The 15,668-nt window shown below is 36.4% G+C and overlaps 1 protein-coding gene across 4 annotated transcripts in view; it reads right to left on the minus strand.

Annotated features, from left to right (window-relative positions):
* Positions 1-15,668, minus strand: part of ube4b (ubiquitination factor E4B, UFD2 homolog (S. cerevisiae)) — a 46,960-nt gene that overhangs the window by 8,575 nt on the left and 22,717 nt on the right. For all 4 annotated transcript variants that reach the window (NM_194362.2, XM_087305022.1, XM_087305021.1 and 1 more), the window contains 12 exon segments: positions 450-576; positions 662-897; positions 3,624-3,722; positions 3,804-3,931; positions 4,152-4,251; positions 7,457-7,595; positions 7,691-7,889; positions 8,841-8,954; positions 9,593-9,691; positions 9,802-9,918; positions 10,007-10,063; positions 12,193-12,276. In NM_194362.2, coding sequence (NP_919343.2) covers positions 450-576; positions 662-897; positions 3,624-3,722; positions 3,804-3,931; positions 4,152-4,251; positions 7,457-7,595; positions 7,691-7,889; positions 8,841-8,954; positions 9,593-9,691; positions 9,802-9,918; positions 10,007-10,063; positions 12,193-12,276 — 1,499 coding nt within the window.

A 15,668-nucleotide genomic window follows, 5' to 3' on the forward strand; every position in this document is an offset into this window, starting at 1 on the left:
AGCTGCAAAAAAATTATTTTTATTAAGAGGGTCTTTAAAAACTTTTTTTTTTAAACATGGAAACCTTTGTTGAATTATACTGATATTATTGATTTTGAAGCAGAAGAGGAATAACGTTTTATACATTTACTGTATTATTTAATAACTACATTATTTTATTTTTATAATTTCTTTACATTTAAATGTTCTTGGTTGTGTAGTCTGGTTGGGATGATATAGGAGATTGGCTTGGGATTAAAAACAGATCAATGTTAATACTTATTTTTGTATGTATATGATTTAGTATCTGCACAAAATGTTAATAGATATAATTTGGCAAAAAATGATTTGTTGTTCTACAGTATAAACTATACTTTAATTGCAAACTTCACTTCAGTCAATTAATCAATATGGAGGTTATGAGTAAATCACCATGACATAGTGTTCTCAGAAATAAATTACAAACTCACTTGAACTCCTCCAGAAAAGTGCCTTGGTGGTTAATGTTTTGCCAGAGGCTTTTGAAAATGGTGCTGATGTGATAGCGAATGGTGAACTTGTCATAGAACTCGCTTGTGGCTCCAGTGTGCTCCACATCTAGGAAAAACAAATACAATAATTCAGCATTAACTAGATTAAAATGCTCTGAAGAGCTCTGCAAATACTTGTGTGCTCCTTTCACCTGTGTAGAATTTCATAAGGGCGGGCACAAGCTGATTGACAGACAGCGGGTGGTTCTCCAACATCTCGAAGAAACGCTGAGTGCGCGGCTGTACCGCAGGGTTGGTGACGAACAACACCTCCACCAGCTTGGCAATCAAGTATGGGTTCTTTATATAATTCTGACTGCAAATGAAGACTATCAGGAAGGTCACAATGTCTTCAGTGCACGGCTCATAGAGAACCTGCGGAAAGTACCTGGGAGAAAGAAACATCATATTTCAGGCCCTATAATGCTACTTCAAAGAGCTCATTATATGAGAAATCTAAATTCTTTTATCATAAAAGAGGTCATCTTGCTATATATACACACAGTGTAAGTTACAGAAGTGAAAAAATGGTTTAAAAATAGCTGGAATGTGCAACTTTATTATGTAGTAGTATGACTAAACCCACTGTTCAGCTCGCTTATGGTTATCATGTCATCAGTTCGATTTGATTTCTAAGTGCATTGACGATGCTTTCCATCGACAAATTTAAATTTCACTTCACAACACAAGAATATAATTTTGTCTTTAAATACAAGCTGTCAGGTATATGAACTGTACCTTTAATTTTACCTGCTCAAAGAAAACTTGAATGTATCAAACAAAACTTTGTAAGTACAAACAAAAAAGTCAACAGAAACATTTAGGACAAATAGACAAAATTTATATCAAGTGATAATATCAAGTTAATGTCAAGCTTTTTGAGCGCTGTCAAGCGAGTTCTTAAACACCTGTGATTGGCCATTGTGCTCACACACTCAACAGAAAAAGCTGTGATTGTTTCAAACTATCACCGCTGTTCACAGAGTACTTGACACGGGCACTGAAGAACAGACACAACTATCTTCAGTGTCAGTGAATAAATGCCCCAGCAAACTTACAAACAGTGAATTGTGCACAGTTGTCTAATTGGTAAGTAGTTGGAGCATTTAATTACTCGCACTCGACTCCCTCGCCATAGTATGCTACCGTGACATAGCACATATGAGATAAATGACGTCAGTATGTATTAACTGATTATGATTATTACTGAACCGATACCAAATCGTCCATGTCTGATTTGCTGTGCAACAAATAAATAATTCATTTCTACACCCCTAACGGATACAGCTCTACCAACTTTGCTACTCAACTCTCCAGTGTATTCATGTGGCTAGTGTTGTTTTGGATGCTGTACTACTGTCTGACCGCTGTTAAATGAGAAACTTCCACGTCAAAGAAGGCAAAGTTCCCCGAGTTCACACATAATGATTGTGCAATCATCACGGACCAATGGCAGCTCAAAAATGTTGAGGAGTCAAAACAAACTCCTCCAAAAGTTGGTTTTGGTGAGCTGTTTCAACCTGCTGATATTAACTCAAAAAGAACTTTGTTTTGGCCAGATTTTGTTCAAAATGACATCATTTGAGTTTGTTCTTTGATTTCGTATAGTGTACCAGGGCCTTTATTTTAATTTTTGGGTAAACTATCCCTTTAAGTAGCAAAATAACAAGGTTAATAGCGAGTCTTAGCATTCCATTCCTACTGATCCCAACATTAAGACAGAATTTACGTACAAATTTGCCTATGTATAGGTAAATTGGGTAAGCTAAATTGGCAGTAGTGTATGTGTGTGAACGAGGGTGTGTGGATGTTTTCCAGTGATGGGGTGCAGCTGGAAGGTATTGGAGGAAAACTAAAGAAAATCTTATATACACCTTATGTTACTCACATTAAATCTCTTCATATTTTTTGGAACATATATAAATCATGGATTAATAGACTAATACACGAATACATTGATTGTGTTCATTAGAAAAAAGGTTTTGACTAACAACTGATTAACCAATCTTTTTCTCGTTATGTGATATGTTATACTAACTAAAGTTCTTCTTTTATTATGGGGTCATGTACTGGAACATCTTGTTCAAAGTTCTGCTGACAAGGGAAATTGACTGCAAGATATTGAAAAGGGGGGCCTTGGTTCAGACTTCCTCCCTACCAAAAAAGATGTGCAGGGTCACAAGAAGGGTATGGTTGTCAAGAGTTATGAAATATGTGAAAGGTGCAATTAACTATACAAATCTTCTGTGCAGAAAGAGAATGGTGAAGGAGGAAATTTTGCAGAAAAAAAAAACCAAATTTGCAGAGGAGCAGCCCGGAACTCACCCTCTTTACTCCTTCTGTCTATAAAACTGGGTTTCTAGACACCGGGCAAGTGCAGAGCACCTGACGTTAGTCCCGGTTAGCATTGTATAACGGCTAGACTATCTTGGTGTATGCCCAGAGCTCTGAACATCGAATTATTCATTTGTATTCAATAAATTACTAATCTTTTAAGCATTGAACAATTTCTCCTGAGTTTGATATTGAACACGCATGGAATAGAGAGACGTACTCCAACAAAGGGCATCCGATGCCATATGCTGGATAAGTTGGCGGTTCGTTCTGCTGTGGTGACCCCCGATTAATAAAGGCACTAAGCCGAAAAGAAAATGAATGAATGGATATTATGTTCTAAAAGTTGTGAGGAAAAAAGTACATAATTTAAAGTGTGTAACAGAAGGAGTATGCAAGCTTTGGGACATACTGCTTCCTCTTTAACAGAATAACTCTGTTGGTTATTTACGTGTCCTGTCAAACATCTCGTTATATCATTCACATTTATTTTTGCTATTTATTGTGATACCATATAAAAGTAGCAGCAGCAGGTTAATCAGTCATTCATGCATGCATTATGCTAATTTGTAACAAACGTATGGAGTTGGTGTAGGAATTAAGACTGAAATAACTGATAATTTCAGTTCTAGTAATAATCTCATTACAGGCAGGTCATTCTTTAAAAAAAAAAGTTAATAGTGCACTTTGATCTTTGAAGCTTTACAGACCTTGTAGATTCACAAACAGTGATTTTACATGAAGTACACTTAAAAAAAAAAGAAGTGCATATAAACTTACTGCACAATAAAAAGCATGAACTCAGCCACATCTTCAATGTAAAACTCGGGCAGTGCTGCAAAGCTTTTGGGGATTTCTGGATTCAGAGGCAGGGATACACTGCAAGAGGATAAAAGTCAGGAAATCAGAACATCTCGAAGAGTAAGTGTATAATAAATGGGAGAGGTCAGATGAACTGACTGTGGGAAGGCAGGCTCCACCATACGCAGGATGAGCTGGATGACCATACTGAAGAACTGCAGACATCTGCGCAGGAGGTTCTCATCCAGCAGCCCTGCATCTGCACACGCTTTAGAGCGCACCAGTTTCTGTTCACACAAACAGTAAGACGACAATAAAACACTACACTATTTACTTACTCTGATAAGTATAATAGAAATATTTAAATTCACTCGCTAAATGAATTATATACATGTTATATTACGTGTTAATATTACTTAATATTGCAGAAAATATTCTATTTATTCATTCCTTAAATATTGGACTCAAATAAATAAATGTGTAAATATGGAAAAATCTAAAACACACCTTGAGCTGTGTTTTACATCTCTTCAGCATCTCCCGATGACGACCAGCCAACGGGGAATCCTTCCACTGGTTCTCACTGTTCTTCAGCTCCTCTACAGTTCTGCAAAACACACACACACACACATATTCAGTCTTGTGCAAATTACTTCTCCTGACAGCTTAAATAAATTAAAAAAAAAACCTTTCACAGAGAATTTTACTGGCCTATAATCTTAACGTTATACCTTTTTCTAACAACAGGGGTCGCTGCGGCTCTGCTCTATAGGGCATCATGAGGCAAATAAACAATGCGAGCAACCTTACAAGCTGAATGTGAAGGACTTGAATCTCTGCCACTGATGCAGCACTAACACATAAGCTGATATTATGGGCTAAGATGACTTTAGAGCTGCAAGAAAACACCTTCTGCAAGAGGCACCAGGACAGGACAGGATTAGCCAGTCTCATCAGAAAGAGATTAAAAGCTTTTTCACGATGCATGACAGAGCACATCATATCTATGATGGGCTATCTGACATAAGTGAAGACTAATACAAGATGTTCCACTTTGAGGATCACCTTAACTAGCCTTTATCTTCTAGCTTCCAGATCCATTATTTCGATTGCAGTTAAGACACAAAATGTGTGTGGTCTCAATGCTGTGGAATTATGCAGAACTAAGGTGTCTGATCTGTTTACAATTTAGAGTTCACAATATCCTGAGATTTCACCATGTACTCTTTGCACATTAAAAAGGGCTGTTAAAGGTAATAAAAGCATTTTAGTACCAAATCAGTACTTGAGATTTAAAAATGCAGCAGAACTAGCATTTCTGCAGTGCCAGCAGTATTGAGCACTGGGTTAAACCAGTACCAGCCGATAAGACGACTGTTTTATAACTCATTCTTATGCATATTTGTTGTGTGAGTGCTCTGTTAAGCTTTCTATGTACATGTTTTCCAGTGCTGAGCATTGTAGTCCATAAATAAATTAAATAGAAAAAGCGCTCGTCATAAAAATGAAAGCCTTGAACATTTGCCACAAAACCCCAAAGGTGCAAATCCATGAACTAAACCACTTAAAAAAAAACTACAAAAATCTAATTAAAAATAGAGAAATGCAAAAGTAATAATTTAAAGCAGAAAATGCTGAGTTCCACACAATTCCTTCATGTTGTCCCAGCACAAATCGATTACGTTAACTTAATTGTTTTTACAAATTTAAGTGGATTGAACATAAAGCATGATTGAGTGTTGTTTGTTTCATCAGTAGAAATGACATACTTTGAATTTAGTACTAATAATAATACAAATAATTAAGTTTGTAGAAAGCATAGGGAAACAATCTTAAAGGCACAATATGGAAGATTTTTTTCATTAAAATATATATGATAATTCAATTCCAATGTCAACCTTGGCATGAAAAAAATTCAGTTTGTACCAAAATACGGAAACTGTTTCTGGGTTTTTTAGGTAAGCAAGTATTTTACAATACTATAGAAATACTCAAAAATGCATCTGTCAGTGTTTTCAAACTATTCTATTTGATTTACCAAAGTCACACAAGTGGCTATTTCACATCGGTCACATCCATAACTGAGAGATGTCACATCCATAACACTTTCCACATAAAAGTGAAAATATTTAATTAAATAAAACCAATCATTTTTGTTTTATAGAAAGCCAACTTGTATCCTTTTGATTATCATTGTTTCTTTTGGGTTGTGTAGTTTAATTTACAGACTTTCTACAAAGTATGTTGTATACTGTAAACCGCAGAGTATTTTTGTCATTTAAAAGTACAAAACATGTTTACATATTGATATTTTTCTGGTCCCATAACTCTGTGGTCACTTGTTCTGGAAAATATAAACAGATGTTTAAATATAATATTAACATATACTTTCTATGTGAATTTATGTTTTGAGTTTTTACTGCAAATGTTACATCCATAACGCTGGAATGGCTCATATATATATATATATATATATATATATATATATATATATATATATATATATATATATATATATATATATATATATATTTAAAACAGAACAGTGTTATATATTTTCCTGACTAATGCGCTTGCATTATCCCAAATTTTTAAAAGAATATTCAAATTCAGAGAAATAAGCAGTTTAACTAGTGATAGGACCTGTGTCCTCCTGTGTTGCCATACTTATGACATCACATGCCCTCAATTTCTGGTTAGATTTGTTTTATTGAAAACAATATTAAAGATGCTTCTTTCATATGTTGTGTTATATTAGACTGTACAGAGCAGCGTTAAAACGGAAGCTTAAAATGTATTTAGTATGATAAAACAGCGCTGCTTTTTCTCAATGTGACCATTAGAGAAAGAATCTGAAGCAGTCCACTATGGTATAATAAAAGCTCTGTTGCTTTTGTGCCATGTCACGCTCATCTTTTTTTAGCAATTACTTCAACGCTCTCATTTCACTTTTACAGCTTTCAGGCTTACTCTAACTTCATACTACCACGAGAATAAGGTGTCAAATATTTCTGCTCATTCATAAACATGTTTTTGCATGAGCGCCATTGGATGTAATGATTTAACACTCAGTCACTGCATCATCAAACTACGCCTTTGTTTGTCATAAATATGCGCCCTCTACAGGTTAAAATTATATATTGTGCCTTTAATTAAACTGCAGTGCTTCATGAAAGTGGGGTTCTTAAAGTTTCTTGTTGTGGTTTTCTTGCTGCAAATCTATGATTAGTGGAACGGTCTGTACAATCATGAATACAGTTTTTGTGTACAAATTCCACATTTCAAAAACGTATTCATTTGAACAAGTGGCTCAGGTAAAATGCATGTAGTCAATTCACAACCTTGACAATCACAAAAGGTCCATCTATAAAGGTATAGTTCACCCAAAATTAAAGTTTTCATGATTTACACATCCTCCATTTTCTAGCAACTATTAAGATTCAATTTCCCGAAGGACAAAATGAATGACTGCTCCATACTCGACCTGCAACTGTTATATGCTAACGTTAATATTTACAGTTTTAAACAGTTGAATAAAATATACTATGATGATGTCAACCGGAGGACTTGCAATAATGTGCACTTTGTGAAGCTGCTTTAAAACATTAATTATTGTAAAAAAAAGCACTATAAAAATGAACTTGAATTGAATAAAAGCATGGAGATCTTGCAAAGGGAGAACATTTGTACTGCAAAGACTGATATTTTACTGCCATTGGTACAATGACAACACTTTAATTGATTATAACCATATATGGTTAAGTTAGCAAATGTTGTTTAGTTGTTTTTATGAGTGAATCTGTGTGAAGCACCTGTTCAGATCCCTGATGGCCCTCAGTCTCCTTATGTAGCGCCGACAGCATGGGAGGATGGACAGATGATGTGCGTGAAGCGTTAAGAAAAAGCACTCCGTTGGGAACTTGGGCTCTGAAAACTTGGTTGGGTCTTCATCTGTGGGAAAATTAGAGGAACAATAAACTGGCTGCCTGAAGTCAAACTAAGCATCTAAAGTCATTTATTTGTTCCAGAACAGAGCCCACACTCACGCAGCTCAGTGAGCCAGCTCTTTAGTTCCTCCATAGTGGCTTTGAGCCGCGTCTCTTCCGGGCTGACATTCAGCCGACATTTGGGGTGGAAGATATAGAGAGGATCCACTGTTTCCAGCTTGATCTTCATACTGAGCTGCTGCAGGACCCACAGGAAGTTCATCATGAAGCCGTCTGTGGACACCAACTTATCATCGGTCTAAAAAAAGAAAGGAGAAATAGAATTGCATTATGTGCTCTCATTAAATCGCAAGACCTAGATCCATTAAGAGATCTAATCTATTGTTTGTTTATTTTTTATTGAATTTTCTGCATATTACATGAAATCAGCTAATTACCACATTAACTTTAAAATAAACACTTCCCTACCCACAACCCACTACTTCCTATAAGGGAAAAATATTAAATCAATCATTAAATAAGCAAATAAATAATTATGATAAAAAAAACAGTAAGATTATTTTATGAAATTAAATTAATAATAAAAAAAGCATGAATAAAATATATTTATAATTACAGTTGAAGTTAAAATTATTAAACCCCCTTTGATTTTTTTTCCTTTTTTAAATATTTCCCAAATGATGTTTAACAGAGCAAGGAATTTTTCACAGTATGTCTGATAATATTTTTTCTGCTGGGGAAAGTCTTATTCGTTTTATTTCGGCTAGAATTAAAGCTGTTTTTAATTTTTTAAACACCATTTTAAGGTAAAAATTAATAGCCCCTTTGAGCCATTTTTTTTCGATAGGCAATTTATTGTATAATGATGGTTTGTTTTGTAAACTAATTACCCTAACCTGCCTAGTTACCCTAATTAACCTAGTTAAGCCATTTAGTTAATGTCACTTTAAGCTGTATAGAGGTGTCTTGAAAAATATCTAGTCAAATATTATTTACTGCCATCATGGAAAAGATAAAATAAACCAGTTATTAGAGATGAGTTATTAAAACTATTATGTTTAGAAATGTGTTGAAAAAATCTTTTCTCCGTTGAATTTGTTCCAACTTATTACAAGCAAACAATTATTTTGGTCACGCATCAAAAGAGGGTAGCGATACCCGTTTTTTTCACATTCAAGCACAGACGGTCATCAAGAATACCTTGGTAAGATGGCCTTTAAAAAAAAGAAACCCATTGGAACAGATTTACCTGCATCTGAGCCTTCTTCACATTACGATTCACAAGAGCTGCCATGTAGCTCAGAGCTGCTTCCCTTGTCTCTCCATTCAGCAAGATGTTGTGCAGGATTTTAAACAGATCTCCCTGGAAAAACACCACCAGCACAGCACAAATACAATTACAAAATGTTTTTGTTTTACAAATATGCTGATATTTAATTTGGATTTTAACATTTAGGAAATATATTGAATTAGAAGTTTAAATTAAATGGCCAGTTGTTCCAAACCTATGAGACCTTCGTTTATCATTGGAACACAAATTAGGATATTTTGGTTCATATCTGAGAGTGAAAGTCTCACAGGATTAGAAAGAGGGTAAGTGATTAGTAATAGATTTTATTTTTTAACAGTAAAAAAAAAGTATTTTTGTAAAGGTTCTTGAAACAATAATTATTGTGAAAAGCGCTTCAATTAAATTAAAAAAATAAACTTGAATTGAATTTTTGGCTAAACTAACTCTTATTTTAGAAAAAAACTCACTATCTGACTTAGTATATTAAAAAATGTCAATTTTTTCTTTCTTTAAAAGTAAAAATATAGCAATGCATTTGGACTACAACAAAGATTGGCTAAAACAACACAAAGGTCTGGTTAAAAACCTAAATCCCCAAAACCTGAAAGCGGACAAAGAGTCATGCACCCCTGCTCTATAAAAAGAATACACTTCTAATATTGGAGCAGCTCGTTAATAATCTAGGAGGAGTATGTGATATGAAGGCTCACCCTGGCAGACTCCAGATAGTGCTGCAGAGACTGGCTGACCACACGCGTGTTCTCCATAGTGATGGAAGGGCCTGAGAAGTACTTGTCTCCCACTTTAGTCTACAGAACATCAGACAGACAGCTAAATAAGGTACTTTCCTCCCATCATCCTTCGTCGGAGCTGTGGCTTTGCATCAAGTCGTATTTGTTTAAGGAGAAAAACGACTTACGTCATCTTCAGCGAACACAGAAAGGCTGAAGAACGCTCCGAGGAAGGAGAGTCTTTGAATTTCTCTTCCTGTCCCGGGACTGAGAGGGTCAGGACACCACAACGGCAGAGAGGTGATCTAAAAATACACGTAGACAGGCAATATTACCAGTGAACCACATAACCTGACTGACTTCAGTTCTTAATCTATGGAAAAAAAAACCTACCAAATTGCATACAGGGTGAGTCTTCCCGAACTTGATTTCACAGAGCTCGGCCAAAGCCTGGAAAATAACATCATATTTTTCATGGACATTAAATAAGAATCTGAGGTCTGTGACAAATTTAGAGTAGATTTTTTTAGGGTATAAAATGTGCTAAATGTGCTCCTCCTCCACCCGCATCCTCCACACTTACTACTGATGACTTTGCTACATTCTTCTGCACCAAAACTGCAAAAATCAGTGCTCAATTTGCTGCACCTACAACAAACACGCAAGATACACCACCAACACCACACACTCTCACCTCTTTTTCTCAGCTCTCTGAGTCTGAGGTGTCCAAACTTGTGCTATCTAGCCATGCAACCACCTGTCCACTTGATCCCATTCCCTCTCATCTCTTGCAAGCCATCTCTCCTGCAGTCATACCAACACTGACTCACATAATTAACACATCTCTTGACTCTGGTTTATTCCCCACTACATTTAAGCAGGCTAGGGTAACCCCACTGCTAAAGAAACCCAACCTGGACCATATGCTACTTGAAAACTACAGACCAGTATCCCTGCTTCCATTCATGGCCAAGATTCTGGAGAAAGTAGTGTTCAATCAAGTCCTGGACTTTCTTACTCAAAACAATCTCATGGACAACAAGCAATCCGGCTTTAAGAAAGGCCACTCAACTGAGACTGCCCTGCTCTCGGTCGTGGAGGATCTCAGACTGGCTAAAGCAGACTCTAAATCATCAGTCCTCATTTTGCTGGACTTGTCAGCTGCTTTTGACACTGTCAACCACCAGATCCTGCTATCTACGCTTGAGTCACTGGGCGTTGCGGGCACTGTTATACAATGGTTCAGATCTTACCTCTCTGACAGGTCATTCAGGGTGTCTTGGAGGGGAGAGGTGTCCAACCTACAGCATCTAAACACTGGGGTACCTCAAGGCTCTGTTCTTGGGCCACTTCTCTTCTCCATCTACACATCATCTCTAGGACCAGTCATCCAGAGACATGGATTCTCCTACCACTGCTATGCTGATGACACCCAGCTATACCTCTCTTTTCATCCTGATGATCCCTCGGTTCCAGCTCGTATCTCAGCCTGCCTGTTGGATATTTCACACTGGATGAAAGATCATCATCTTCAGCTGAACCCCGCAAAAACGGAAATGCTTGTAGTTTCTGCCAACCCGACTCTACACCATAACTTTTCAATCCAGATGGATGGGGCAACCATTACTGCATCCAAAATGGTGAAAAGCCTTGGAGTAACGATTGATGACCAACTAAACTTCTCTGACCACATTTCTAGAACTGCTCGATCGTGCAGATTTGCACTCTATAACATCAGAAAGATCCGACCCTTCTTATCTGAACATGCAGCTCAACTCCTTGTTCAAGCTCTTGTTCTCTCCAAACTGGATTACTGCAACTCTCTACTAGCTGGGCTTCCAGCTAACTCTATCAAGCCTCTTCAACTGCTCCAGAATGCAGCAGCACGAGTGGTCTTCAATGAACCTAAACGAGCACATGTCACTCCGCTGCTAGTCTGTTTGCACTGGCTGCCAGTTGCTGCTCGCATCAAATTCAAAACTCTGATGTTCGCCTACAAAGTGACTTCTGGCCTAGCACCTTCTTATCTGCACTCACTTCTGCAGATCTATGTGCCCTCCAGAAACTTGCGTTCTGTGAATGAACGTCGCCTCGTGGTTCCATCCCAAAGAGGGAAAAAATCACTTTCGCGAACGCTCACGCTCAATCTGCCCAGTTGGTGGAATGAACTCCCTAACTGCATCAGAACAGCAGAGTCACTCGCTATTTTCAAGAAACGACTAAAAACTCAACTATTTAGTCTCCACTTCACTTCCTAATCTGCAATTGCCTCTTTGAATATCACACTGATTGTACAAAAAAAAAAAAAAAAAAAAAACCTACTAACACTTCCCTTCTTAGACTTTACAGACCTGAAACTTGCCTTTAGTACTTATTCATTGTTGCTCTTAGTTGTGTAAATTGCTTCCTTGTCCTCATTTGTAAGTCGCTTTGGATAAAAGCGTCTGCTAAATGACTAAATGTAAATGTAAATGTAAATATCAGATAAATCTAACTGTAGTGGCATATACATTAAGAGTTTTTGTGGTGATAATGTTGTCTATATTAGGCCTTTAAAAGAACAACAAGCAGATTCTTACCATCAGAGGGAACTTGAAGTTGTCACTGTCAAAAGAACATTCTTTTACAGCTAAAGCAAGCCCTTGAAGAATGGGAACGAAGATCTGAAAGAATAACAATGCTGACCATTACCAGGATGAAACTGCATTTATCTAAAGTAAACAGGCTTCTTGTCTATTCTTCTAATCTTCAATAGTTACAGATCATTTTAAATAGCATACACTACCACCCAACCAGTGAGGATTTTTAATACAAAAGAGGTTGTTTACACTCATGAAGGATACATTTATACAAGAATATCTAAATATAAAATAATTAGTGAAATATTTTTGCAATGATGCTTCTCTATTTAAATATATTTACAATTTTAATTTATTCTAGTGTTGAAACAGCCATTACCGCATTGTTTAGTGTCATATGATCTTTCAGAAATCATTCTAATATTCTAGTTTCATATTCAAGAAACATTTCTTTCTATTATAAAAGTTACGCTGCTTAGTATTTGGTGAAAACCGTAACAGTTTATTTTAGGGGTTTTGGTAAATGTGCATTTCTAAACAATAGCGTTTTATTTGAAATAGAAATATTGATTATAATTGGGGGCGGTGCGATGGAGCAGTGGGTAGCGATGTTGCCTCACGGCAAGAAGGTCGCATGTTCGGGCCTCGGATGGGTCAGTTGGCATTTCTATGTGGAGTTTGCATGTTCTCCCCGTGTTTGCGTGGGTTTCTTCCAGGTGCTTTGGTTTCCACCACAAGTCTAAAGACATGTGCTGTGGGTAAATTAGGTAAGCTTAATTGTCCGTAGTGTGTGTGTGAATTAGTGTATGGGTGTTTCCCAGTAATGGGTTGCAGCTGGAAGGGCATGCACTGGGTAAAACATATGCGGGGTAAGTTGGCGATTCATTCCACTGTGGCGACTTCTGATTAATAAATGGACTAAGGCGAAAATGAATGAATGAATGATTAACTGGAAAGCTGTTTGTGATGCACAAGCACAAAATAGTCAGGACAATGAAATATAAAACAGACTGTGTAATAAACTTTCAAAGATTGAGCCCAACCCTTTCCTAACAACTGAAAAACAGTAATTGTGGATATATTCAGTAAGCTTCAAAACTGAAACCTCTTTTAATAAAAATGCTAGCACTGACTGGACATCCATCCATAACAGTGGATGCAGTGGAGAACAACTGTTCAGTCTTGGGTGCGCATAGAGAAAGGACTCTGACTTGTGTGAGCATAAGATTTTTTCTATGTAAACACGGTTGATAGACTTGAGTATCATGTTGTACCAAATTTTTAGATGGAGTGTCAAGATAATACGAGTTTTTACAGGCAGTGATGCTCTTTAATGTCAGTTCCAGAGCAGTGGACCAATCAGAAGAACATGAAGGCTGGGCAAGCGTTTGACATGACAACGGCAACATGGCCGAACCATCTCTGAGCGATGCAACTCACATTTCAGTTGCAAAGACGTGTTTTTTTTTTTTTTGTGAATGGCTGCTAACTTGTTGCACTGCTGTGGTCTTCTCCAGCGACTGCACATCTAGACTTACTGTCCTCATTGTGTGAGCACATGAAACGAACTGTCACCCCATACAGTGACGGTTCGGGAAGAATTGATAACATTACACACCTATAATTTTTGTATTTTAAATGGTTTTAACATCATAAATGGTCTTAGATGCACCCTGGCCGAATAATTTAAAATTCATAAATATTATTTTTATCTTTTTAATATACAACATTTAAGTAATTTTGACAAGTTTTTGTTATTTTTTTATTTATTAATGAGCCTACATAGTTTTCAAAAAATGTATATTTTGATTTATTTTAGTAATAAACTAAATTCAAATATTATATTAATAAAAATGTAAACAGTTTTAAAGGGGTGGTCCACTACGATGTCTTATTTTAAACTTTAGTTCTTGTGTAATGTAGCTGAGTGAACATTATCAACATCTCTGAATGGAATACACTTAAAGCTATGCAAAGGGAGACATTGGCTTTTACAGAGTTAGCCTAGCAAAGCCTACAGTGAACGAAGTTTGGAATCTGCAAAAAAATACATTAGGGCTTGTGAGATGATAAGGGCTTCTGGTTACATGCATTTACCACATGCACACCCTGTGCAGCAAAGCGGCATGGAAAGAGGCACGGTAATGTTATAGAGGAGAAAGCTAAAATGCCGTTCAAACGCTGCTATTTCCACAGAGCTTCTTCTGTTTCTGTATTTATATATATATATATATATATATATATATATATATATATATATATATATATATATATATATATATATATATATATATATATATATATATATATATATATATATACACACACACACACACACACACACAACACAAAGACAGAAGTGCTAACAGCTTAATTTTAATTATGTCGAAGAGATTTATAAAAATATATAGCTCTAGCATTTGACAAAGCACAGCTTCCAGAATCTCTAGAACCTGCTGGATTCAGCTAAAAACTCCTCTAACCATAATAGCAGAAGCTGTGGATTGTCAGCCACAACCTGTAAGTATTTTTATTTGTTAAAATTGATCAATTACATGCACAGTCTCTAGCATTAACGGTATGTTGTAAAGAGGACGTAAACAAGGAAATGCTGTTAGGCACTGCTAACAATTTAGCTACAAATTCATATTTATCAGTCAAACCGATGTAAACACCCACAATCTTCAGCAGCGTGTGCAGTGTGTCTTTCTATACTGCCATTTTCCCTGCGTTCTACATCTCAAATAACAACTCACCAAAGATTTGTGAACACTTTATATTACTTATGCTCATAACCCGAATATATGTGAAAGACACTTGTCAGATTTTATTTTAAATAGCTGACATCAGGTTCAGCTGTGTGCTCTTCAATTTCTGTCTGATTCAGGCAGCTAACGTTGCTAACAGCTGCTCTGACTGACAGTGTTTAGACAGCACAAAAGATTGTGCTTGTAGGGGTGTGATGTGGTAATATGGAGCCAATCCCAAAATCACAGCACATAATGTTAGCTGACCAATCAGAGCCTCTTGAGGGCGGGCTTTCAGAGGAACTTAAATATGTCAGACGTTTTCATGTTAGCCGAGTAGCTGTATATTATTAAAGATATATGAAAAAATAACATAATTTTCTACAAGTGAGGCATGAGCACACATTGCTTTGCATCCTATAAAAAACCAAATCCCTAAAAATTCTTTACTTCTACATTGTTAAAATATTTAGTTCTTACTGTTAATACAATTAAAATGACCTGAGCTAACATGAACTAACAGTAAATCATTGCATTTCTAATAAAAAAATGTTAGTAAAGACTCAAACACCATTCATGTCAATTAATGCGCATAACTCAAATGTAACCTTATGGTAAAGTGTTACCAAACAAATAGCTGAAACACTCAACAATATGCCTTCTATCCCTAGGAGTTTGGCATCAATAATGAAGTCAAACGGCCCAGCGTGTGGCCCGTCGACATAATCT

Source organism: Danio rerio, chromosome 23 (assembly GCF_052040795.2).
Source record: "Danio rerio strain M-AB ecotype USA chromosome 23, GRCz13ab, whole genome shotgun sequence".
Taxonomy (NCBI): Eukaryota; Metazoa; Chordata; class Actinopteri; order Cypriniformes; family Danionidae; genus Danio; species Danio rerio.